Consider the following 26778-nt stretch of genomic DNA (forward strand, 5'->3'; position numbering starts at 1 on the left):
TCGGACCATATATTTTATCCCTGATACCTTCATAATTTCAAAGATAGTATTCTGATCAACATTGTAACCCCGCATTTTTTAATCTGTCGTCTAAGGTACAGTCGTGTGAACAGTGTCGCCTTGCGTGCTCCTATATTTCTGTGAAACACAAACTGATCTTCGCCGATGTAAGCTTGTAGCAGTTGTTCGTTTTTTCTTTTTCTCATTACAAAATGAAAACAAAATCCATTGGGTGCACTTTAGATTTTAATTTAAGTTACATACGATACATTACATGGTGAAATTCCTTTCGTAAAGTAGCTCACACACTAGAATAGCACTTGAAACATTGCGGGGAGAGGGGTTTGGTCCAAACATGTGCTGTACTGTGCTGGTGATTTTCTGAACGTGTTTGCGCACTATAACCTGCGGTTCGTGAGTTTTCCAATTCTCTTCCTTTCCTATTGTTTTGCGACTGGTGGAGTGGGCACCGGTCTTTATTTCTATGTTCCATAGGACAACTTTGGTGCGGATGGTGTTATCCTTCAGTAATAATTACCCGTACGTGATATTTTGATAAATTACTCCAGCAATATCATCACTGCTAATCCAGTGGAATATACTAAAATTTTAGCAATTGTTTTATCGGTTTTATTGTTGCAGTTTATGTTCTTCATTACAAAATCTATATTGGTACAGGCACATGTTAAGACTGAATTAGTAGCTTTATGTAAATAACAATGGAATTCTAATGGGCAGTCAGTGGAATTTATGTTCGTGTTATAATGTAACACACAACTGCTCGTCCGCATTCAGCATCCACCATTTCGTGATGGTAAGGCCAAATACATCCCATCACATTTAGTCCTTGCCTCTATTATTTGCAAACGAAGTCGATTTAAGAGGAGCTACACTGTACGCAACATCGATACACGAAACAGACATAATTTCAAAGCCATTTATTCCCAGATTTGTTGTTTCTGGCAGTGCAGTGGTCCGGAAACATCGGTGGCACTCCACGCTAATTTCTTCATCTATGTAATAATGCTGAATTCTATTGCCTCTTCAATCTATCTGCTGTAGTCAAGACCTGATCCCCTTCTATAATTTTTACCGCTCAATCTCCCCTCCATTAAAAAACTGACGAGTCCTTGTTCCATCACGATGTGTTATGTCAAGCTGTCCCTTCTTTTAGTCAAGTTGTTTCACATAACTCTCTTCTTCTCGATTCGATTCAGTATTTTCTTATTTTTTACTCAATCTATGCATCTGATGTTCATCATTCCTTTGTAAGAGCATATTTCATTTGCCAAGACTACAGTTCGTATTCTGAAAAGTAAAGCAAGAAATGGTGAGTTCCTGCAAATTCGACAAGCATTTAAAGATATGTGTTACTCACTATTTGTATATACTGTATCATTACTTAGTCTGCCGAGCGGGGTAGCCGCGCGATCTGAAGCGCCTTGTCACGGTCCGCGCGGCTCCCCCCGTCGGAGGTTCGATTCCTCCCTCGGGCATGGGTGTGTCTGTTGTTCTTAGCGTAAGTTAGTTTAATTAGTGTGTAAGCCTAGGGGGCGATGATCTCAGCAGTTTGGTCCCATAGAACCTTACCACAAATTTCCAAATTTTTCATTGCCTAGTCTGAACGAAATGAAAACACCTGTTAATAGCGTTGTCAGGTAGTGCAGTATTCCTCGTAATTACGCTTCTCTTCTCACAGCATGCATGTAACCGATATTGTTTGTCATTTGTCAGTGTGGTTAGACAAGTACCGAGCAATCTGTAGTAGATAAACAGCGGTATCTTAGAACAAGCAGCATAAACTTGAGGTTATTCTACAGTAGGAATATCTTGATGTATTTCCGTGTGCTGGATGCTTAGGCTGAGTCCGCAACTGTAAAACCAATTTTGTAACGGAAGAAGATTCAACAAAGATCAACTTCATTCGCAGACCGCTATCGGAAATTAATATTTTCATTATAAGTGCTGTATGTTGGGCCAGAATAAGTTATTTTAGTAGAATTAATAGGCATATTAAGTTGTTTTAGTCCACTATACATCCAAAACCTGTCTGTGAATGAAGTTCAAAGAAAAATTGTATCTATCCGGTGGATCTTGCTCCCCTGCAAAGTCATACTACCTCTTTCCTAATTTTATTATGTTCTTTCGTAGCCTGAGCTTAATTTTCTTATGTTTCCTTTGTAATGTTGCAGTTATCATACGTTGCCTGTTTTGGCTGTGTCTAGAACAGATCTTTGAAAAAGTAATGAATTAGGAAGGGCTTATTCTCAATATATTGACATATAGCAATAAAATTTCCAGATGCACGTCATGATTTATTGTCTTGGCGAAAGAGAGAGGCGATTTTGAATACTGTGTCCTTCTTTTCAGAAATACCGCGAGTGGCCGCCACGCAGATCTCTACTGGCAGTGAAGAAAGTGGCGGTGGTGCCTCCACCAGCGGAAGAGGTGAGTACATATATAAATGGAAATGCCGCGTGGCTAGGGCCTCCCGTCGGGTGGACCGTTCTCCTCGTGCAAGTCTTTCGAGTTGACGCCACTTCGATGACTTACGTATCGATGAGAATGAAATGATGATGATAAGGACAACACAGCATCCAGTCCCTGAGCGGAGAAAATCTCCGACCCAGCCGGGAATCGAACCCAGGCCGTTAGATATGACATTCCGTCGCGCTGACCACGCAGCTACCAGGGACGGACAGTATATACATACATACATACATACAAACAAACATACAAGGGTTGAATGAAAAGTAATGCCTTCACCTTCGTTAATTGGGTTATGATGGGAATATTTTAATAAATCAAACGTAGAAATAATCCTTAGAATGTGATCTTTAATTACCAAATATTCACTTTTCCACATAATCACCAGCCAATTGGATAAATTTCTGCCAACAATGAACAAGTTTAGTGAAGCAGTCACGGAAGACGTCGACACTCCGCAACCACAGTCTAACAGTTCTCTCAACGTCTTCATCAGAAGCATAATGATGCCCGCAGATCGTCTTTCATTATCGCGAACAGATTCAAGTCAGACGGTGCTAAATCTGGTCTGTATGGAGGATGCCGTGCGGTGGTGAGATTCAGTCTCTGAAGTTCTGCTGTGGTGGCACGTGAAGTGTGTGGTTTGGCATTGTCATGCTGCAGGAAAACATTTCCCTTTTCCCTTCGGACCCTTGTTAGCCGTCGTTTTAGAGTTCGTAGCGTTGTGATGTAACACTTTGAATTCATTGTTGTTCCACTATCAAGGAAATCAACATAGATAACACCATCTGCGCCCCGCGGGATTAGCCGAGCGGTCTCAGGCGCTGCAGTCATGGACTGTGCGGCTGGTGCCGGCGAAGGTTCGAGTCCTCCCTCGGGCATAGGTGTGTGTGTTTGTCCTTAGGATGATTTAGGTTAAGTAGTGTGTAAGCTTAGGGACTGATGACCTTAGCAGTTACGTCCCATAAGATTTCAAACACATTTGAACATTTTGAACACCATCTGCGCCCCAGAACACTGTGACCATAATTTTTCCAGCTGAGGGCTGCGTCTTGAATTTCTTTTTCTGGGGCGAGTCTTTGCGTCGATATTCCACAGACTGATGCTTCGTCTCCTGTCACAACTGAAGGGAGAAAGTGGTCAGCTTCATTCTCGTAACGCTAGAGGACACCCTGGCACTTAAAGTTATGCAGGTGCGATTTGCAGGTCTCGGTGTCATGGAGTTCGTAGCCACTTCGACCAATCCAGGTGAATGCGACCTAGTGTGTTCATGTGTATGCCTGGAGTTACGGTGGCCATCCTTGCAGAGTTCCATTTGTATGGATACGTTGAAATGGCAGCTTCCCATAGTCTCCAAAAAAATTGTAGTTAATATTACAAGCTGTTATGTCTCTTTTTAAGAAATGGTATACGAAGGAGACTACAAGTGTACATTCCTAGAAGAGACAGCAACCATATTACTGGTTCAAATGGCTCTCAGCACTATGGGACTTAACATCTGAGGTCATCAGTCCCCTAGAACTTAGAATTACTTAAAGCTAACTAACCTAAGGACATCACACACATCCATGCCCGAGGCAGGATTCGAACCGGCGACCGTAGCAGTCGCGCTGTTCCGGACTGAAGCGCCTAGAACCGCTCGGCCCCACCGACCATATTACTTGGTCATATCATCTGACTAAATGGCCATAATGGGGAAAATTAGAGAAATCAGACTTCATAAGGAGGTTTACAGATAGTAGTTTCCCCACGCAATGATTTCGAACTGAACAGGAGAGGAGGAAATGATAGTTGAAGGAAAACCCTCCGCCACATACGGTAAATGGGCTTGAATATCAGTGATATAGATGTACGGGAAGTAATGAAGTATTCAATACACTCACTAACACGGGGACGTATCCAATATGTGTTCGTGACTTAAGGGTAGCCATTAATTGAATAATCGCCCCGCAACAAACAGCTGATGTTCGATTACTTTGCAGAAATGAAGTGAAGGATAAATACTCTTCTTATTATTTAAATCCTGTAGACGTCCGACATAAAATTCCAGCACGCATCGTTTGTCCCGAATGCACTTCTCCAGCACTATAGCTGCTGTTTAACGCGGTTTGCTAAGAGCGCGCAAATAACCTGTTTATTTCGGAAGAAGCGGAGGCGATGGCGGTAGGGGCGGAGACGCCGGGTTCCGAATGCCGGCGCACCGCGAGATGAGTGTTTAGAATTGCTTCCTGCGCCGGAAATTTGTTGCCTCCTGGGCGCTGCGCCGAAATGGCCCCGCAATTCCCGTTTCCTCGGTCGTCTATCGGGGATTGTCGAGGATTATGGAGGATGGAGGGGCAGGCACCCTGTTTGCTCACCGCTCCCTTACTCAGGCGCCGCGGCTGCGAAGGGGGGATACAAATTGTTTTCTCAGGAAGTGGTAATTCCATTTCACCTAAACCGTCGACCTGCCGTAGCCACAGCTGGTCTCTAGATGTGCACAGTGATTATTTACTCTGAGAATGGACAGAAGAAATCCAAAACAAAAAAAGCAGAAAATGGTCCCAGTTTTAAACTCTCTGACTAGGTAGGGTTGTAGTATTGCCTCTTCTTCCTTTCGCGATGATCGTAAGAAATTCCGCAAGAGCATTTTGCGTTTTCTAGGTGATCGGCAACACGCGCTACTTCGCCCAGATAAACTTCCTACATTCTTTTGCCTTTAAAGAAGTGTAACCAAGTTGCACCAGTCTAGCCTTAACATGCAGACAATATTAACTACACTACTGGCCATTAAAGTTGCTACACCACGAAGATGACGTGCTGTAGACGCTAAATTTAACAGACATGAAGAAGATGCTGTGATATGAAAATGATCAGCTTTTCAGAGCATTCACACAAGATTGGCGCCGGTGGCGACACCTACAACGTGCTGACATGAAGAAAGTTTCCAACCGATTTCTCATACACAAACAGCAGTTGACCGGCGTTGCCTGGTGAAACGTTCTTGTCATGCCTCCTGTAAGGAGGACAAATGCGTACCATCTCGTTTCCGACTTTGATAAAGGTCAGATTGTAGCCTATCGCGATTGCGGTTTATCATATCGCGACATTGCTGCACGCGTTGGTCGAGATCCAATGACTGTTAGCAGAATATGGAATCGGTGGGTTCAGGAGGGTAATACGGAACGCCGTGCTGGATCCCAACCGCCTCGTATCACTAGCAGTCGAGATGACAGGCATCTTATCTGCATGGCTGTAACGGATCGTGCAGCCACGTCTCGATCCCTGAGTCAACAGATGGGGAAGTTTGCATCACAACAACCATCTGCACGAACAGTTAGACGACGTTTGCAGCAGCATGCATTATCAGCTCGGAGATCATGGTTGCAGTTACCCTTGACGCTGCATCACATACAGGAGCGCCTGCGATAGTGTACTCAACGACGAAACTGGGTGCACGAATGGCAAAACGTCATTATTTCGGATGAATCCAGGTTCTGTTTGCATCATCATGATGGTCGCATCAGTGTTTGGCGACATCGCGGTGAACGCACATTGGTAGCGTGTATTCGTTATCGCCATACTGGCGTATCACCCGTCGTGATGGTATGGGGTGCCATTGGTTACACGTCTCGGTCACCTCTTGTTCGCATTGACGGCACTTTGAACAGTGGACGTTACATTTCAGATGTGTTACGACCCGTGGCTCTACACTTCATTCGATTCCTGCGAAACCCTACATTTCAGCAGGATAATGCACGACCGCATGTTGCAGATCCTGTACGGGTCTTTCTGGATACAGAAAATGCTCAACTGCTGCCCTGGCCAGCACATTCTCCAGATCTCTCACCAATTGAAAACGTCAAGTCAATGGTGGCCGAACAACTGCCTCGTCACAATACGCCAGTCACTACTCTTGATGAACTGTGGTACCATGTTGAAGCTGCGTGAGCAGCTGTACCTGTACACGCCATCCAAGCTCTGTTTGACTCAATGCCCAGGCGTATCAAGGCCGTTATTACGGCCAGCGGTGGTTATTCTGGGTACTAATTTCTCAGGATCTATGCACCCAAATTGCGTGAAAATGTAATCACATGTCAGTTCTAGTATAATATATTTGTCCAATGAATACCCGTTTATCATCTGCATTTCTTCTTGGTGTAGCAATTTTAATGGCCAGTAGTGTATTTAACATTCCAGCACCACATATGTGGACTTTTGGTATCAGATTACATGCCGAACTCCAGGTTCAAAAAGCCAGACCCCCAAGGCACTGAACATCGTAAAGTGCCTTAGCCACAACAGGGCTTGTCTGCTCTAGTTTTATAGAGCTTTCGTGCGTTCACGGTTCAATTACGGGTGCACGGTGTATGGATCGGCAAGGCATTCTGATCTGCAGATCATTGATGCCGTTCGCCATGAGGGGATTCGGCTGGCCACCGGTGCTTATAGGACCAGTTCCATACCCAATGGATCAGCAACCACTCAGGCCCCCTGTTTAGACCCATCCGTAAAGACAGTTACATAGTTGTGGTGCTCAGACAAAAAGTCAGAAAACAGCACATTAAAAACAGAAGCAGGAGTGCAATCTCTCCTGTACTGCAATGGATCGGCAAAGCTTTCTGGTCTGCAGATCACTGACGCTGTCCGTCATGAGGGGATTCGGCTGGCCACGGATCCTTATAGGACCAGTCCCACATCCAGTCTGTAGGGTTCAGGCCTAGAAACTAACATTCACCATCTAGCGTGCGACCGAACCGCCGAATCTTTCCATCAGTAAATGGGGTATGTTCTCAACTGACTCGGTTGTTTTAACCCCTCCACTGACAGAATGACCCGCTTCCTACTTCCGTATGTATAAAGCCAATACGGACTTGTAGCTGTCACGCCTTTGCGCTTACTGCTACGTATTTTAACTGTAAATAGCTCAGCCCTAATGGTAAGAGGTAGTAGTGAATTCACGTTATTAATCTTTGAAAACAGCACAGCTGCCACAAGCTCAGCTCACTTTTACTCCACTCCTACCCGCGCCATTGCACCACATTAAGTAGGTGCTACATGGACCTTGCTAAATTCACTTGCATATACATTTTTGACCGTTACTCGCCAGTATTTACCTAATGATTAGTACACTCCTAACCGGACTATTTCCCAAAGAGCTGTGATGGTTGAACGGGTTCGATCCACGGCCTACAGTGCCCTACAGTTCACACGGTAACACTGCCTACCTGACCCACTTAACTTGGTAGTGAGCTTATGTATCCAATCACCACTGCTAGCAGCAGTGGATAATCCTATCAGCACGACGAGAGCAGCAGACTTATCTTCGAATCCTCCTGAAAATACTTATAACTACGGTCGCCAGCTCTGAAGGAGCAAAAGAATAAATCAGTTTTTTCTTTGGCTCGTTTCAAAGTGAAACGGCTTGAGTTGAATTTAAACTTAATTCTGAATATTACTATTTCTGATCATTCTAGGTGATTCTACAAAGCAAATACTCTCTCAATTTCTGAGAGTTGGCTTGGTAATTACCACCAAGATAACTTATGCAACTTAGGTTAACAAAATTCTATCCTTCAACTTATTTAATGATTTTTGATATTACTCTTTGGACAATTGATATAGAATTAGTTAAGTGACTTTACTTGAAAGGTTACTCAGAAAAATTTAAGTAACTATAAATAGGCGACTCATTCTGGTGTGACCATTGCTCTTTTCAACATTCTTATACGCTAAAGTATTCTACACCCAAAAGAATTGTAAATGAAAGAGGCGATGGTGGCCTCAGTCTGATTTCACTACACTATGTTTCAGGTTACTACACTTTACAATGAACAACATGCGTCGTAATTTTACTCATTACTATATTCTGTCTTCTGCACTTGCACAAAAGAAAACTGGTATTCTCCTTTTACATGTATACAAAGTTCGACTTAACAATTGCAAGCAGTCTTGCCTTGGGTAGACGTGTCGGTGGTGGTGATGAGATGCATATGGCTAACGCAGCTCTTCACGCCTCATGCCCTCAATGGCGGCTGGAACTACGAGCTGTAGCACTCGTATAAGCTACTGCACGTCCGCCATAAAAGCTGGGCGCAGGAACTCTTACAATCAGCCCCAGTGGCATAGAGACGGCTTCGACAACCATTCGTCGCGTTCCACTCCACAAACGGCGACGATATTCTCCTCTTCGCTGTTGCACAATCACTTTTGCGTGAGCACAGTTACGCACGTCCGGTCACGTCAACACTCCCCAGGCCATTCCATTGTTCAGTCCCTGTGTCTCCAGCTACCTCTACTACGCTCGTATCACCAAGAGTGGGGCGTTCCCCTACCACCTTTACACCGAAATCATTTAGTATTTAAGAATATTTATATTTATTACCCTGGAGTTCATACCAGTCATAATAATTTACTACTAGCGCTTTATAACATTAAATCATACAGTAATAACTTATAATTACCAAGAAAAAGAATACATTTGACTCCGAGAGCTTAGTGCATTGTGTGACAGGCAGCGCTAATTCCCAGTTTCGCCAATAGATGGCATCAGGGTGCACTCCCTGGCAGTCTCACACCAGCGCGCCCGTTTCCGACGCGCGGGCTCCAAATTACTGTCAGCCCACCATCATTTCAGTTCCGTTACAAGCGGCAACTCCTTATGGTGTGTCGGGCACGCAAGTTCCTTGCAGCTCCGACTCCGCCCGCATACCATACTGTTGGGTGTCCGCTTCTGGAACGCCTTTTCTCCAACCGTCTACGAGCCTCAAAGCAGTTTGAGATCTGCGTGCAGCGTGTGCTGGACTCACTCTGTGTGAAGCAAGTACAGCCTCAAATTCAGGATTTTAACCGTCTGCCGCTATGGTTACTGCAGAGGCCCAGAATATTTTTTATTTGATGCAGTACAGGAGAGATGGCACTCCTGCTTCTGTTTTTAATGCGATATTTTCTGACATTTTGTCTGAGCACCACAACTATGTAGCTGTCTTTACGGATGGGCCCAAACAGCGGGCCTAAGGTGGTCGCTCTGTTGTTTTCCCAGATCGTGTTCCCGAGGTCCGACTGCCTGAAGACTTTCATGTCTTTGACGCAGTATTATGCACGATCTTGCGGGAACTGGGGCAGATTAGACGTTCTTCCTGTGCTCAGTTTCTTGTCAGTTCCTATTCTCTGAGTGCCCTTAACTCTATACAATTTGTGTACCCAGTAGACAGAGTAGTTCAAGAATATCCAGGCTGTCCTCTTCCGACTACAACCGCTGGGAAAGGAGGTGTCTTATTGCTGGGTGCCAGGGGACATGGGCATTGCAGGGAACGAAAGAGCGGACCTAGCAGCCAAGGAGGCACATCGTAATACTCAGTTATTTCATTGTGCCATCCCCCTGGATGCTATAGTCTCGCTGTTGAGATGGCGACTCTTTCATCGGTGAGAGGATGAGTAGCTGGAAATGGCAGACGGCAAACTTCGTCTAGTGAAGCCCACAAAGCGGCCGTGGCGTCGTACCTCCTTCCAGCCACGTCGACGGGACGAGGTCCTCCTCATTCGCCTCTGCATAGGTCACAGCCCCATCATGCATGGCTTCTAGCTCCTGCGAGAGTGACCTCCAATGTGTAGTGCTTGTGACGTACAAATTACTGTGGGCCATATTTTAGTGGACTGTTTTATTTTCCGACCAATGGGCCGCGTCGGATTGGCCGACGGATCTCCCCTCTAATTTAAGTAACGTTCAAATGAAAGTGGTTAGACTTTTAAAATTTTGTGAACTAGCCACTGTTTCTCCCAAGCTTTTAGCGAGATGGTTTTAACATGTTAACGGGGTGACTGCCTCATCCAAAGTTATTTTGTAAGTGGTCAGCCAGACACATTTTCTTGTGCCTTTCTTTTAGCTGCTTTCTCTTTTTACTTGTGTTTTAATCTCATATATAGCCACTTGTACTATATTACGTTGTTTTAGAGCATGCGCGATAGAGTGATTGTGTGGTCAATTCTAGTCCATGAGATTTTATCCACATTAGTTTGTTTTAATGAGTATAAGAGCGTTGGTAACCTCGCCGTAAAGCGCCCATAAGCTCCACACATACACTCTCCAGATTCAGAATCCCATCTCTCGTCATCGGAATCACCGAAAACTCGCCTCCACTCTCTGCGTGCAACGGAACTGCAAAACCTCTACACTCCCCGAGAATCACGACCGACACTCGCAAATCTTCAGTTAACAGCAACTAAAAAGGTGTGATATTCCTTTGCCAGAAGAAGAGGAAAAGGAGAAGGAAAATTGTTTTAGCATATGAGATCGTACTCACATTAATCCAAATAATATGTAATACCTGCATAGTCTCGGTAATGTCCGCCTTCTTTGCTGAATGGTCAGCAAGTCTTGCTGCCATCCAGCGGGCAGGAGTTCGAAACCCGGGCGGGTCGGAGATTTGCTCCGCTCGGGGATTGGGTGTCCTGTTCGCCTCATCAACATATCATCATCATCGGTATGCAAGTCGCCCATTGTGGCGTCAACTGAAAAGATGCATCTCGGAGGGCGAGCTTCATGTTCAGCAAAAGTGGAGTCTGATTTATTTAATCTTTGCTGAACATGTGCTCAAAGAAGGACAGAAATATCTAACACACACAGAAGGGCTATGTATAGCCAACAAAGGCAGAAACCTCAGCCTTCTAGAAGCACTTGAAATCAACAAACACTTAGCCCTAAATCCCCATCTGGTTCTAAATGACCAATTGCAACTGAACACATCACCACTCTTAAACTTTACACAATAAAGTAAACCTACTACTAACCACAAAGTGTTCCAATAGTAAACAAATTCACACCCAAATATAATGTGATATCCCTTATGTGTTTATATTCCTAACTGTAACTCAACTGTAACAATTTAATATTTGGTATATATTAATGCACAATTTTTATAATAACAAAATGTAACCCCCAAAGAAAACATAGCTGTTGTACAACCAACAATTTGTGTCCAGTGCAACTGTTCACAACAAATACAAAAAATTTGTAATTTTGTAATGTGTATTCTAAATAATTCTAATTGATGTCATACATGGTACTGACAAACCATAAAATGTGATTTATTATGTTAAAGAACAGTTTTACAGAACAAAAAGACAAAAGACCCGTTTGATAATTCCAAAGACAATACCACAACTAAATATCGTATGTAAGTACGTTGTATCTTAGTCCAGAAGTTTGGTTCGTAAGAACACAGGCTGCTTGTAAATAATAGCCAGTAGTTATCTGAAGATGGCCTAATAAGCCGAAAACTAGTTCATACAAATAAAAATCAGGAGAAAAAAAAGCGCCGAAGTGTTATTCAACCCTCAGTTTATATTGTGTTTATCTAATGCATGCATACAGACAAATGGACACACGAAATAGAATAGCAAACATTAAAATCACTGCTGACGCCTAATACGTGGGGTTGAGAAAAAATAAACATTCAGCGGCAAAAGACGGAAAATATTTAATCTTGTCTACTTAATAAATATTACTGAAGCAGCTACTCAGGAAGAAAAGCTGCAAATAGTAACAATACTGCTCATCTATGTAAATACACTGGCGAAAAAATGCAGCACTCTCAACTACATGTTCTTTTTAGTGACAAGTAAGTGACTGATAGTTGATCGTTGCAGGAACATGGGAAAATTCAGATCAAATGAAACACACATGTCACAGTAAAGCGTGTCCAAACAGTCGCGTCAGCACACACTGTAACCCTCTCGGGTGGCCTCGCATGCAACCGATCGTAACGATGCCGAATGGTATCATGCGATCGATTGTTCCACTCATATTTCACCGTTTGTTGCAGTTAAGCAGTCGTTATTGCGGGCCCTGAGGAACGAGTAAGTTCCCACTTCATCATTTTCCATACGTCTCCAGTTAGCGAGAGATCTGGTGATTTTACTGGTGAGAGCAACTGTAGTGCACCAAGAAGAGCACGTTGCGTAGTAGCAGAAGCATGTGGACGTGCACTGTCCTGCTGAACAAGCACATCACCTTCCTGTCGAAGAAATGACAGTAGCACGGTAATAAAATGGTTCAAATGGCTCTGAGCACTATGGGACTTCACTTCTGAGGTCATCAGTCCCCTAGAACTTAGAACTACTTAAACCTAACTAACCTAAGCACATCACACACATCCTTGCCTGAGGCAGGATTCAAACCTGCGGCCGTAGTGGTCGCGCGGTTCCAGACTGTAGCGCCTAGAACCGCTCGGCCACCATGGCCGGCGCACGGTAATAACAAGTCTGTGAGATGTGGCGGGCGCTGGTTACTTTATTGTGCAGAAGCAGCGAATGTGACTGCCAGTTGTAACCCATACCATGAGTCACGGGACCTGTGCATCGTGGGAGAATGCATTAACAAGGGAACCTCCCCATCGCACCCCCCTCAGATTTAGTTGTAAGTTGGCACAGTGGACAGGCCTTGAAAAACTGAACACAGATCAATAGAGAAAACAGGAAGAAGTTGTGTGGAACTATGAAAAAATAAGCAAAATATACAAACTGAGTAGTCCATGCCCAAGATAGGCAACAACAAGGATATTGTGAGCCCAGGAGCGCCGTGGTCTCGTGCTTAGCGTGAGCAGCTGCGGAACGAGAGGTCCTTGGTTCAAGTCTTCCCTCGAGTGAAAAGTTTAATTTTCTATTTTTCAGACAATTATCAAAGTTCAGGTACTCACACCTAATCAACTTCGCTCTCCAAAATTCCAGGACATGTTCAGATTTGCTTGGACATATGCAGGATTTGACGGTCTACACACGGAAAAATTTGAAAACGTTAAAAACATGTTTTGACATTGCACAGGAAAAACTGTGCGGCTGTGAAACTGTTGCATTCATTTGTTGCAGTGTATGTGACAAACTCTTATGTTTTCATCGCTTTTTTGAGAGTGATTATCACATCCACAAGAAAACCTAAATCGGGCAAGGTAGAAGAATCTTTTTACCCATTCGCCAAGTGTACAAGTTATGTGGGTCGACAACATATTCCTGTCATGTGACTCACATGCCGTCACCAGTGTCGTATAGAACATATCAGACGTGTTTTCCTGTGGAGGAATCGGTTGACCTATGACCTTGCGATCAAATGTTTTCGGTTCCCATTGGAGAGGCACGTCCTTTCGTCTACTAATCGCACGGTTTTGCGGTGCGGTCGCAAAACACAGACACTAAACTTATTACAGTGAACAGAGACGTCAATAAACGAACGGACAGATCATAACTTTGCGAAAATAAAGAAAGTAAACTTCTCATTCGAGGGAAGACTTGAACCAAGGACCTTTCATGCCGCAGCTGCTCACGCCTACCACGGGACCACGGCGCTCCTGAGCTCACACTATCCTTGATGTTGCCATCTTGCGCATGGACTACTCAGTTTGTACATTTTGCTTATTTTTTTCATTGTTCCACACAACTTCTTTCTGTTTTCTCGATTGATCTGTGTTCAGTTTTTCAAGGCCTATCCACTGTGCCAACTTACAACTAAATCTGAGGAGGGTGCGATGGGGAGGTTCCTTTGTAAGAATGGGCAGCTCACCAGGACTACGCCATACACACGAACGTCCATCACTCGCGCACAGACAGAACCTACTCTCATCCACTCTCCAGTCGAATCTTTCACGACACCAGAGCAACTGTGCTTGGTGACGTAATGGCTTTACTGGTAGCCTCAACAGAAGCACTAATGATCTTCGTCCTGCGAGCAGATGGTCCCCCCATTGGTCCCAGGTGACACAGTATGTGTCCAGATCTCTCCTTTGGATGACGTTCGATCGGCCACCTCTGCTGGTAGAATGCATCAATCTTAACATGCGCTTGTTCTATGTGGACTTAGAGAACCTAGTCTACGGGTGTGGGAATGTTCCACAGATCTCTGTCGAAAGAAGCGACACGCCAGCTATATGTAGTGCCCAACATATACCGTCGATATTTTCGACCAGCTTCTTGCCTACAATGCGACCCCATTCAAACGGCCCAAGCTGTTCAACAGGACTACGTGCGCCTCTGTGGGGGATGGTGTATCTTGTAATGAATACTGCAGACATCGTCCACCTCTAACAAGGAGAAGTCCACGGCGGTGCAATCAACTTTTTGAAACTATCTATACGGTGATGTAAGGTACAATCCCATGTGTCACTTACTGCAGCCATTCACCCTGTGGTCCATCGTTTGCGAGTAATTGACGAAAAGAAATTTCGGAATTTTGTGAAACAATTAATACAGTTAAAAATATTACACTGCACAGACTGGTTCTGCAGTGTAATAAATAGAATAACAGATTCACATGCTGGAGGTTATGGGTTCAAATCTTGCCAGGCACAAATTTTTTTTTTAATTTTTAAATCTATATCGAAATGACTTTGATCATTATTTCTCTTCAGTTGATTGATTTAAATGTAATTTGTTAATTCTATTCATTTTCACATAATTTTAATCTTAACATCAACATCTTTATTTTCCCTCGTTGTTCTTGAAATCTTTGTTCGTGTGTTTTAATTAATTTTATATATTAATTTCGATTTTATTTCTTTTGTTTTATCACTCTGTTTTTTCGTCAACATTATTGCGTCCATTACATCTATTTCTCATTTTGTTTGAATTTAGTTTTGCTTATAGGCCGGTCTTTCATTTAAATTGTCATCTGAATTATATTGTCCATAGTGCAGTAGGTATTTAGGGAATATTTTAAACGTTTATATGTCGATTACCATGCAAAAAAAAATTACAAATCTGGTAACAAAAAGACATTTTTCACACCATTGCACAAACATAAATAGATTATTTCGTCTTTTGTTTTTAACTGATACACCGGAATTTTCAGATAAATTCATGTTATGATAGACGAATGTAATCAAATTCATATTCACAAAAATTCCGATTGGAAAAAATGATATAAAGAAAATTAAACAAATGAAGTTTATACAGTGATTGAAATGATGTGACAAAGGAATAGAAATAAAAAATTACATTTGAACCAATTAACTGAATAAAAATATTGATGGAAGTAATTTCAATAAAAATTTAAAAATAAAAAAATATGTAACTGACAAGATTAGAGCCCACAACCTCCTGCATTTGAAGCTGTTATCCTACCCATTACATCACGCAACTAGATTGTACAGTATATACCAACGTTTTTAATGCTACTGTCACACAAAAATCCTATTTTTTTTCTTCATTTACTCGCAAACGAGGGCCCACTATTGTGAATGGCTGCAATGTGTGATACCTGGGGTCTTAACCTAAGTCACAAAAGACTGAACAGACAGGCCTCCTGAGTGGCATCTGATCGCTGATGACCGTGCCAAATAAATCACTAACACTACAATCACTCAGTATGCATATATTTTACCCAGGCGGCACAGAACATAATCCTTCAGGGAGTTTTTTTTCTGAGTCAGTGTTTATTTTTTGAGTCCTGTGGATGTGTCTTATCAAGAATTTATGTTACTTGATAAAAGACAGCTGCAAAGGAACCAATCAAAGTTCGTTTTCATTACCAATAAGATGGGCTTTTTGCGATGTCCGGGATCTCTCTCTCTCTCTCTCTTTCTCTCTCTCTCTCTCTCTCTCTCTCTCTCTCTCTCTCTCTCTCTCTCTCTCTCCCTCTCCCTCTGTGTGTTTGTGTGTGTGTGTGTGTGTGTGTGTGTGTGTGTGTGTGTGTCTACATCTACATTTATACTCCGGAAGCCACCCAACGGTGTGTGGCAGAGGGCACTTCACGTGCCACTGTCTTTAGCTCCGTTTCCTGTTCCAGTCGCGTATGGTTCGCGGGAAGAACAACTGCCGGAAAGACTCCGTGTGCGCTCGAATCTCTCTAATTTTACATTCGTGATCTCCTCGGGAGGTATAAGTAGGGCGAAGCAATATATTCCATACCTCATCCAGAAACGCACCCTCTCGAAACCTGGACAGCAAGCTACACCGCGATGCAGAGCGCCTTTCTTACAGAGTCTGCCACTTGAGTTTACTAAACATAGCGGTAACGCTATCACGCTTACCAAACAACCCTGTGACGAAACGCGCCGCTCTTCTTTGGATCTTCTCTATCTCCTCCGTCAACACGATCTGGTACGGATCCCACACTGATGAGTAATATTCAAGTATAGGTCGAACGAGTGTTTTGTTGATGGTCTACATTTTCTAAGGATTCTCCCAATGAATCTCAACCTGGTACCCGCCTTACCAACAATTAATTTTATATGATCATTCCACTTCAAATCGTTCCGCACGCATACTCCCAGATATTTCACAGAAGTAACTGCTACCAGTGTTTGTTCCGCTATCATATAATCATACAATAAAGGACCCTTGTTTCTATGTATTCGCAATACATTACATTTGTCTATGTTAAGGGTCAGTTGCACTCCCTGCACCAAGTGTCTATCCTTCCTGCATTTCGCTGCAATTTTCTAATGCTGCAACTTCTCTGTGTACTACAGCATCATCCGCGAAAAGCCGCATGGAACTACCGACACAATCTACTAGGTCGTTTATATATATTGTGAAAAGCAATGGTCCCATAACACTCCCCTGTGGCACGCCAGAGGTTACTTTAACGTCTGTAGACGTCTCTCCATTGAGAAAAACATGCTGTGTTCTGTTTGCTAAAAACTCTTCAGTCCAGCCACACAGATGGTCTGATATTCCGTAGGCTCTTACTTTGTTTATCAGGCGACAGCGCGGAACTGTATCGAACGCCTTCTGGAAGTCAAGGAAAATGGCATCTACCTGGGAGCCTGTATCTAATATTTTCTGGGTCTCACGGACAAATAAAGCGAGTTGGGTCTCACACGATCGCTGTTTCCGGAATCCATGTTGATTCCTACAAAGTAGATTCTGGGTTTCCAGAAACGACATGATACGCGAGCAAAAAACATGTTCTAAAATTCTACAACAGATCGACGTCAGAGATATAGGTCTATAGTTTTGCGCATCTGCTCGACGACCCTTCTTGAAGACTGGGACTACCTGTGCTCTTTTTCCAATGTGTGTGTGTGTGTGTGTGTGTGTGTGTGTAGAGAGAGAGAGAGAGAGGGCCAAAGTAGGATGTTTGCTGCAGTGTAAATCAGACGAGGGTGATAGCAAGTCAACAGCAGCCATAGTACTCGCCGGAGGTCGGGTAATGTTTATATTGATGAGGATGGAGCGACGAGGGGCGGAAGGTTGGAAGGGCGGGGCAGGTCGGAGGGGGGGGTGGGGGGGGAGAGCAAACAGAGCAACAGCGCGCCTCTGCTCGAATAGGCCCGGCATCCCAGAACGCCGGAGCGCCCTCTCTGGAACGGTAGGTAGGCTACACGGCGCACTTACAACTGTTCAAAGCGGCGCGGGCGAGTCTGCATAGCATCTGAAATTCAGATCGCGCGGCCGCAGCCTTCTAGCCGAGATGGTGCGTCATCCGAGAATGGCCGAAGCGACAAGGGCTATCTGTAATGGCGAGTGCTGCTACAGCTTTTGTAATCGAGTAGTATGACATTGTGAATTTACTTGTGCAGATTAAATAGGTCCCCTTGCAGTACAGTATCAGTAGTCCAAAATACGAACTTGTGAACTTCGATGGCTGTAGTTGATTCCAGGTCTCTGGTCGCAAAGTTCACTTGCGCTCTGACGTTTTCTACAGGGGTTCGCCAAAAAATATTACCATGCCTAATATGGTGTAGGAAACCAAACTAGCAGGAAGTACAGGTGACGTTGATGGAGGTGTATGGCGATCATGCAATCTTTTCTCCAAAGTAGACCACAGAGGCTCAATAACACTGAAACCTGGTGTCTGTGTTGACCAGTGGTGATGCAACAATTCTTTGTCGTGCTGACGAAACCAGTTCTGGGCGATGAACAGGGGACACAGCATCACCGCTGGGTAAGAGAAATTCTTCCATGGGATGGACCTGATCAATCAAAATGGTTGCATAATTCCTGGAAGTGATGCGACCGTGCAGAGTAACCAAGGGGCCTATGGAATACCACGATATGGCTGTCTAAATCATTACTGAACCCCCACCATGTTTCAGTCTTGCGACATAAACATGGCCAGTTGTTTCCCTATCCCTGCATGCAGTATGAATCATTGGTACGATGAGTCTTGAAACACCAAACACTTCGGCTGTCTTGATTCAGAAGCATACAACATTTGAGCACGAACAGTCTGCCTGCACTCGACGTCACTTGGCTCTGGCGTTTTCTACAGGGGTTCGCCAAAAATATAGAAACACCAGAAAACACAACACATTACCATGTCTAATTTTGTGTAGGAACCCAAACTACACAGAACACTTCTGATACTCTATTCCTTTTCACGTTCGTCAGACATCAGCAAAATCACCCTGTGAGTGCGTTAGTGTCGCTATAATCAGTGACTGGGGTTAGGAGTGGACCCTTATTCTAGCACACAGCTCATTGGTGTTTAGCTGTAAAATTGGTTTAATTTCAGAATTATTGTCAAAGAAGTACACAAATTTACATAGATTGTGACATGACACTTACGGGATACTTGTCAATAGAACGCGTTATGTCCTGTTTAGTAGAAAAACTCTGAACACATCAATATCAAATTTAAATAGAAGGTTCTCTACAAAATTATTCTTACTTCTATACAGTGAAGTTGGACAATATTACGACAATTCATCCGATTCCGGTTCTAAGTTTGGTACTATTTAGGATGACAATCAAGAATACAGAGGATGGTTAGTTTTTGTGACAAGATGAGCAAAAGATTACTCAAGGTTGCTTGAGTTCACAGTGGACGCAAGCTGGTGAACCACCTCTGCTAGCGGCATTTACCTTAGCTGCAATGAGAGGAGACTCCCCGAAATTTTCGGTCTTGTGTCTTTCGTAGCAAACTATCCTCCATCTGTGTCCTTTCGTGCTTCACGTCACGGATTTTTCAGACCAATGGGAGCATTCCCTTCATCTTGTAGAAACTACCTCTGCCAATCGCAAAGGGCCTAACTTTAAACTGCATCGCAACATCGCCCTTTTTTCTCCTTCTAAATTTACTTCAGCCAATCGGACATGTTGTGCCTGCTCCTGACGCCTAAACGTTACACGCATACTTCACGAGTGTACTACGGGTCTTTCACATGATCAACTGCGTCGCTGGTCTGTTTGTATCCATCTGGAAATTCCCCAATGTTTTTTTCTAGATTATTTTTCCGTAGCAAGCAGCTCTGCGCTGCTACCTGCTCCCCTCGCTGTATCGCCTGGTGCGTTCGTTGTCCCTCGTGCTGCAGGTCACCAACCACTTTTTAGAGGTGTTCCATTGTACTCGGGCTGTGACGGTGCACTCGCATCTGCCCCCAAACTAAAATGTTTCCTCCAGCAGTTTTTTTTCTCCTCTTGCTCATTGAGACGCAGGATTTAGGTTCGGTGTGTTAATACCGTCGAATTTAGTGTCATCCCTTTGCTTTACATACTGTACATTTTGATAAGTAAATCTTCTCACTATCGCCGAATTATGTCAGCTTATATATTCATCTCCTTATTACGACATATAAAATCTCTCATATAAGGTGCGAAATTGACATTCATTCAGTCTGCCACCTTACACACTGTTCTGACCACAACTGACACTTCCGACTTATTGTGGGCATTCCGACAGATGCAGTTCCTCATCAGATGCAACAGTGCCACATGCATGTTTGGCTAGTATCTGTGTTTATGCCCACATATGCAGTTCGTGTCGTGTTTCTACATTTTTGTCAAACCCCTGTACCTATGTGCAAAGTAAATGCTGGTAAATAAAACATTCTTCACAGTTCACCATTTTCGAAAGAACTGATTGAACTGGTATATGATTCTCATCCAGTACGTTTAGCTCTGTTGTTTACCTATATTTAACAGGATTTTAGAAACATAAAACTGCTATACGTCTGCATGAGCTACCTCCGTATTTTGAGGGATGATAGCGTGGACCAAAACAAGAAAAAAAAACCTTGCAAATATGGGCTTAAAATCCCTACCTTCAGAGCTATGAGCAGTTATCCGTCTTTGCTACTATGGAACACATGTCTTCTACTGCAAAATCTTTGTTATTACGGATGGCCTACAGCTAGTGTTGTTTCTATAACCTGTATTCGCAGTTCTGGGTAACTGGAACACATGCATTAGTTGTATTAGAACCAGTTTGTGGTGTGATAAGTTTCTGAAATGCTTTTACGTTGTAGATTTATCATTGCACTTACCTACATACACAAAGCCAGTTATTCCACATGGGAAATGGTAGATATCATCTTCTCTTATTACAACAGATGAGCATGTCTCCCATTTCCTGTGTGGAATAATAGGCTTCCATTACACTGGCGAGTGCGAAGGTAAAATTACACTCTACAAGCATTTTGTAAAGTTACGAAAATACAAACTGGTTCAATCATAACTAATGTATACCTTGCACTTAGCGAGAACTGTGAATACAGGTTTACAGTAACAAAACTGACAGATGTTTACTACATACTGTATCCACGGACATTAACAGAGAAATGTGCCCTCATTCGTTTACTGCGGTCTGTAGACTCTCGTAATAGCAAAGAGCTTGCAGTAGAAGACGTGTTTCATAGTAGCAAAAATGGATGACTGCTCATATCTCTTAAGGTGTGCATTTTAGAGCCCATGTTTAATGGACGCTTTTGTCTTATTTTGGTCCATATAATCACCTCTCAAAATATGGAATAGTTCTTTTTTCACATCCTGTATAGCAAAAGCAGGAGTGCCTCCACAGCAAAACCCCAGGAATGGTCAATAGCAATTTGTCACCTCTCAAAAGCAGATTCGTCAAAAGAGCTACATGAGCCATCAAGCACGACCCTTTGTTTCCTATCAGTTAAATATGAAGTAAACCTCTTACTCATTGTACCTCAAAACATTGTACCTCAAAAGGTATAAACGTTTTCTCGAAAAACAATGGTGTGATTTCCAGAGCCGTTTGCCTTAGAATACACACAAAAAAAACAGTAAGCGAAATCTTGTGATTCTGGAACTAGTCCTAGATTTCACGAGTCTCTATCAAAAAATGTTTCAAATAGCTCTGAGCACTATGGGACCTAACTTCTGAGGTCATCAGTCCCCTAGACTTAGAACTAGTCTATCCTAACTAACCTAAGGACATCACACACATCCATGCCCGAGGCAGGATTCGAACCTGCCACCGTAGCGGTCGCGCGGTTCCAGACTGTAGCGCCTAGAACCGCTCGGCCACTCCGCCCGGCAGTGTGTATCAGAATATCATAATATAAAATTATAGTTCGACTTATTATGATAGTAAAAAAATTATTATCGTTCTTTATTGAACAGCTCTCGTATAACCTCATAAAACTCCTAACAACCAACCAATCTGCGGGCGAAACGTCCCGAAGGTCGAGATTTGGAAGGAAGCCCGAGCAGGAGGACACCATCAAACCGATTGGACTACCGAAGACAAGAGCAGAGGCGCACTTCATCCCTCATCCCTTTGTCCTCGTCCTCCCCTCGCCCCGAGCAGGGGCTGCAACAAGAGTGCTTGCCAAGGCGAGCGAATAATCAAATAAAAACGGCGGGCCAACAAATAAAGCGTTGGCGAGGGCACGACGTTTGTGGAATGCATTAGAGAAAGAGCGTATTGCCTGCCGGGAGCCCCGCTAAAGCCCCCGGGAATGAGGAGGAGTAGGAGGAGCAGCGGCGGCGGCGGCGGCAGCAGCGGCACTCGGGGTGGGCGATCGAGTTAATCTGCGCGCGGTCTTAACCCGGGACGAGGAGCGCGCGACTGCCTCCTCGGTCTCACAAGTCTATCACAAAAAGATCCGCGGGAAGCAGAAGCATCAGGGGCCAGATCCCCCGTGACGGGCGAGATGGGAGGGAAGAACAAAGGAAAGCGCGTCTCACCGCGCCTGTCAGCGTAGAGCTGCCCGAGGCGGTGGGATCGCCGGCTGCGCACGGCCCCGCCTCGCGATCGGTTTATCGTTCCCGCGTGGCCACCACCGGCCGGTCCTCCCGCTGACGGCTCCTCTGGGCGAGATTCCACCAGCCGGCCTCTGGGCCGTTGCCGCAGCGCCCTAAGACTGGTGGGTCAGTAGCCTCCGGTGTGCCAGCACTGTCTTGCTCCTTTGGGAAAGTTTGAACTACGACCTTCCCACACACAATGGTATTTATTTTATTTTATTTATTTATTTATACAGGGTGAAAAGCATTTAAACCGACAAACTCAGGGAGGTTGTAGCGGGCATCAAAACAAATATTTTTCCCTAGTGTCATTTTTTCCTATGTGGAGTATTTAAACCGGTGGAGGAAGATTTCTCTGGCGGCAAATTAATTAAACCAGCAAATACTTTCCCTTTTTTTATGACTAAGAGACAACACATTAACATAACCCAATTTCAATTACAGTAGACTTTCAGAAATTCCTCCATTGACACGTAAACAAAGTTTACATTGTCGGATCATGTTCTGTCTGACACGGGCAAAAATCCCAGGAGTATCTTGAATTGTTCCTGCTGCTGCTACTATCCAGGCAACCAGATCCTCTTCTGATGCAATAGGAGTTGCGTAAACAAGGTTGCGCATCTCTCCCCACACACAAAAGTCCAGAGGGGACATATCTGGGGACCGAGCAGGTCATGGTACAGGACCACCTCTGCCAATCCACGTTTCTGGGAACCGCCGGTCCACGAATCGACGCACACGACGATTGAAATGCGCCGGCGCCCTGTCACGTTGAACCACATGCGTTGTCTTGTAGGGAGCTGGACGTCTTCCAGCAATTCTGGCAATGCTCTGGCGAGAAAATTGTAATAGTGCCTGCCATTTAATGGCCTAGGTAGCAGATACGGCCCAATTAAACAGTCCCCAACGACACTGACCCACACATTAACGAAGAACTGCACTTGATGAGCGCTAGTAACTGCGGCATATGGGTTATCCTCACTCCAAACATGCGAATTGTAGGATGCATTCCACACTGTTCCAGATACCACTGCGAAAACTGTGCTCTGGGTGGATAATCAACTGATTCCAGGTTGTGGACACGCTGTAAGTGAAATGGACGTAACAATTGCTGTCGAAGGACTATTCTTACGTTCGTCTGATTCGTCCCCATGTTACGTGCAATTGCACGAGTGCTGATTGAAGGATCCCGCTCCACATGCTGCAAGACAGCTTCCTCAAATTACAGCGTTCTTACCGTGAAACGGCGTCCGTGCCCAGGTAATCTGCTAAATGACCCGGTCTCACGCAGACGTTGCTACACAACAGCAAAGGTCGTATGATGCGGGATACGGCGATTGGGATATTGTTGTTGATAAATCCGCTATGCAGCTCGTCCGTTGTGGTGCGCTACGTAGTACGCGCCAACCATATCAGTGTACTCACTCCAGGCGTATCGCTCCATTAGTAAACAAGTGAGAATGCACAACTACACTGGTGGACAGCAGTTGCCTACAACTGAGGATCGTAATACGGCCTCTAACAACGGAAGAGCGTAATACGGCCTCCATCGGTTTAAATAATCCTCATAGGAAAAATTGACATTAGGGAAAAGTTTTTTTTTAAGTCCCCTACAACCCCCCAGAGTTTGTCGGTTTAAATACTTTTCACCCTGTATATCCCGTCAAGATTAGGTCATCAGTTGCTCCCGCACATCCACTCAGACATTTCTACATCGCGCTCATCGAAAGAAAGGTGTCAATAAATTAACGTTACAACGTAACACTTAAATACGTTTATGAAGGCAGTAGAGTCTCGACAGTTCGAGGTGAATGACGCGCGTGCGGCCGCACATGTGCGTCGATTCGTTGACCATACACTCGATCTCTCTCCCCCCCCCCCACCCCCACCCCGCCCCCCACACCCTTGGTCCCCTGGTCCCAAGGTCGCCATGGCGCCTGTGGCTGTGGTGCTGAGATAGTTGGCTTTTCAAACCGGCTATCTGGGCAAGCACCCACGCCAGCAAAAGGTTGGCGACAGAAAGAAATCGCACGTAATCGGTCACGGCCATTTGCGCCATGCACTATACAGGGTGTTACAAAAAGGTACGGCCAAACTTTCAGGAAACATTCCTCACACACAAAGAAAGAAAATATGTTATGTGGACATGTGTCCGGAAACGCTTACTTTCCATGTTAGAGCTCATTTTATTACTTCTCTTCAAATCACATTAATCATGGAATGGAAACACACAGCAACAGAACGTATCAGCGTGACTTCAAACACTTTGTTACAGGAAATGTTCAAAACGCCCTCCGTTAGCGAGGATACACGCATCCACCCTCCGTCGCATGGAATCCCTGATGCGCTGATGCCGTTCTGGAGAATGGGGTATTGTACCACAGCTGTCCACAATATGAGCACGAAGAGTCTCTACATTTGGTACCGGGGTTGCGTAGACAAGAGCTTTCAAATGCCCCCATAAATGAAAGTCAAGAGGGTCGAGGTCAGGAGAGCGTGGAGGCCATGGAACTGGTCCGCCTCTACCAGTCCATCGGTCACCGAATCTGTTGTTGAGAAGCGTACGAACACTCCGACTGAAATGTGCAGGAGCTCCATCGTGCATGAACCACATGTTGTGTCGTACTTGTAAAGGCACATGTTCTAGCAGCGCAGCTAGAGTATCCCGTATGAAATCATGATAACGTGCTCCATTGAGCGTAGGTGGACGACGAAACTAAAATGAGCTCTAACGTGGAAATTAAGCGTTTCCGGACACATGTCCACATAACATCGTTTCTTTATTTGTGTGTGAGGAATGTTTCCTGAAAGTTTGGCCGTACCTTTTTGTAAAACCCTGTATAAAGAGGTATGTTAGGGTCTCAGTAACCATGTCTTCTGACAACTTACTGAACACTGCGTCTACCTGTGACCTCGCCGAAGCTGCACTTAGTGAATTTTTTGTAAGTACACTACGAAATGGTTTCTGCTTTGTACAAGTTGAGCAGATTTGTAATAATAGGACATCTGGACAATGCTCTCCACTCAATTGACTTAAATATTCCGGATCTGTTGAAAGAGGATATTATTTTACATTTTAGAAATGAAAAAAATCCGTTATATTCTTTCACGTTATCGTTTATCACCATATTATATTTTTCACAACTCAGAAAATGTACCTATGTTGCGAGAAATTGTAATAGAAGCTACTATGTTTGGAAGAAAGTTTCGTAATTCAGAAAGGAATCCTTGGAATGAATTATGTGTATTAGCAATGAGTGATATGGAGCCTTTCAATTTCTTTAACGGTGTTTTGAAAATAAGTGTGCAGTATTATTGTATTAAGATTAATAATTCATACTTGAAGAATTCAAGATGGAGAATAAATATTTGTGAGCTGTGTGTAAATGAAATGCTTTCTGTACGACCCAGAGATCTAATTTATGAAATGTTTTGTGTCGACAACGTATCACTAGTTGTTAATCCTTTGGAAGTTGTGGAAGGTGTATTTGCACCACCCATTGTAACTAAATACAGGAACCACCTCGAACTATCGAAAACTCGGACTATCGAAATTTAAATGGGAAACAGAAATATTATGATATTGTAAGTAATACAGGTCAAAATATGAACTTTATTAAAATAAAAGTATTTACACATGCATTTGCATTGGCTGACTAACAATTATTATTTATTTAGACAAGTAATAGTGAAGTGCCTTTTGTTTGGCGAAGCTGCAACGTTTGCTCGCGGCAATGTCACGCTACCGTCTCAGGAGCAGTAGGTCAGTTGGTGTCGCCTCAGGCAGTTGTTCCACGTAGCATATGGCGGCCTAGACAGCAGCGTAGCCATCGGTGTGACTCATCATCGGTGCAGCCTCTGCCTCGTCATCCTCGTCACTCTCACACTGCGATGGAATGTTAACCATGTCAATTATAGAAGAGTCTGTCACTTCCGACTGTTCGTCCGAATTTAACCACTCGCCTACTCCCACCTCTTCTGCCTCTTCACACCCTGGCAATCTTCTGATTAAATTACACAAAGGTTGATCGTCCTCATCTGCTAAATCTTCAGTTTCTGTGTCTGGCATACTTTCCTGTAGAATGACTTAGAAATTGTGTCTGACTTTATTTCGCTCCAAGATTCGCTAATCCAGTACACGACGTCCTTCAAAGTCACTTTCTTCAAAGCTCCTACAATGCTTTCGTTGTCTTCGGAATGCAGGATTGACTGTAGAAATCGCCGTCGATACTTTTTTTTTTTTTTTTTTTTTTTTTTTTTTTTTTTTTTTTTTTTTTTGACATTCCAGAACGCCCTGATCCATGGGCTGAATGAAACAGGTAACGTTTGGTGGGAAAAACAAGGCGTGGATACCGTCGCACTGCAGTTCTCCTGCACTTGGAACCA

At 44.0% G+C, this 26778-nt stretch overlaps 1 protein-coding gene across 1 annotated transcript in view; it reads left to right on the plus strand.

Moving 5' to 3' along the window:
* The window catches only part of LOC124787980 (netrin-3-like), a 433009-nt gene that overhangs the window by 314188 nt on the left and 92043 nt on the right, over positions 1-26778 (plus strand). The window contains exon 3 of the mRNA XM_047254997.1: positions 2371-2448. Coding sequence (XP_047110953.1) covers positions 2371-2448 — 78 coding nt within the window. The remainder of the gene's footprint in view (positions 1-2370; positions 2449-26778) is intronic.

Source organism: Schistocerca piceifrons, chromosome 3 (assembly GCF_021461385.2).
Source record: "Schistocerca piceifrons isolate TAMUIC-IGC-003096 chromosome 3, iqSchPice1.1, whole genome shotgun sequence".
NCBI classification, from domain to species: Eukaryota; Metazoa; Arthropoda; class Insecta; order Orthoptera; family Acrididae; genus Schistocerca; species Schistocerca piceifrons.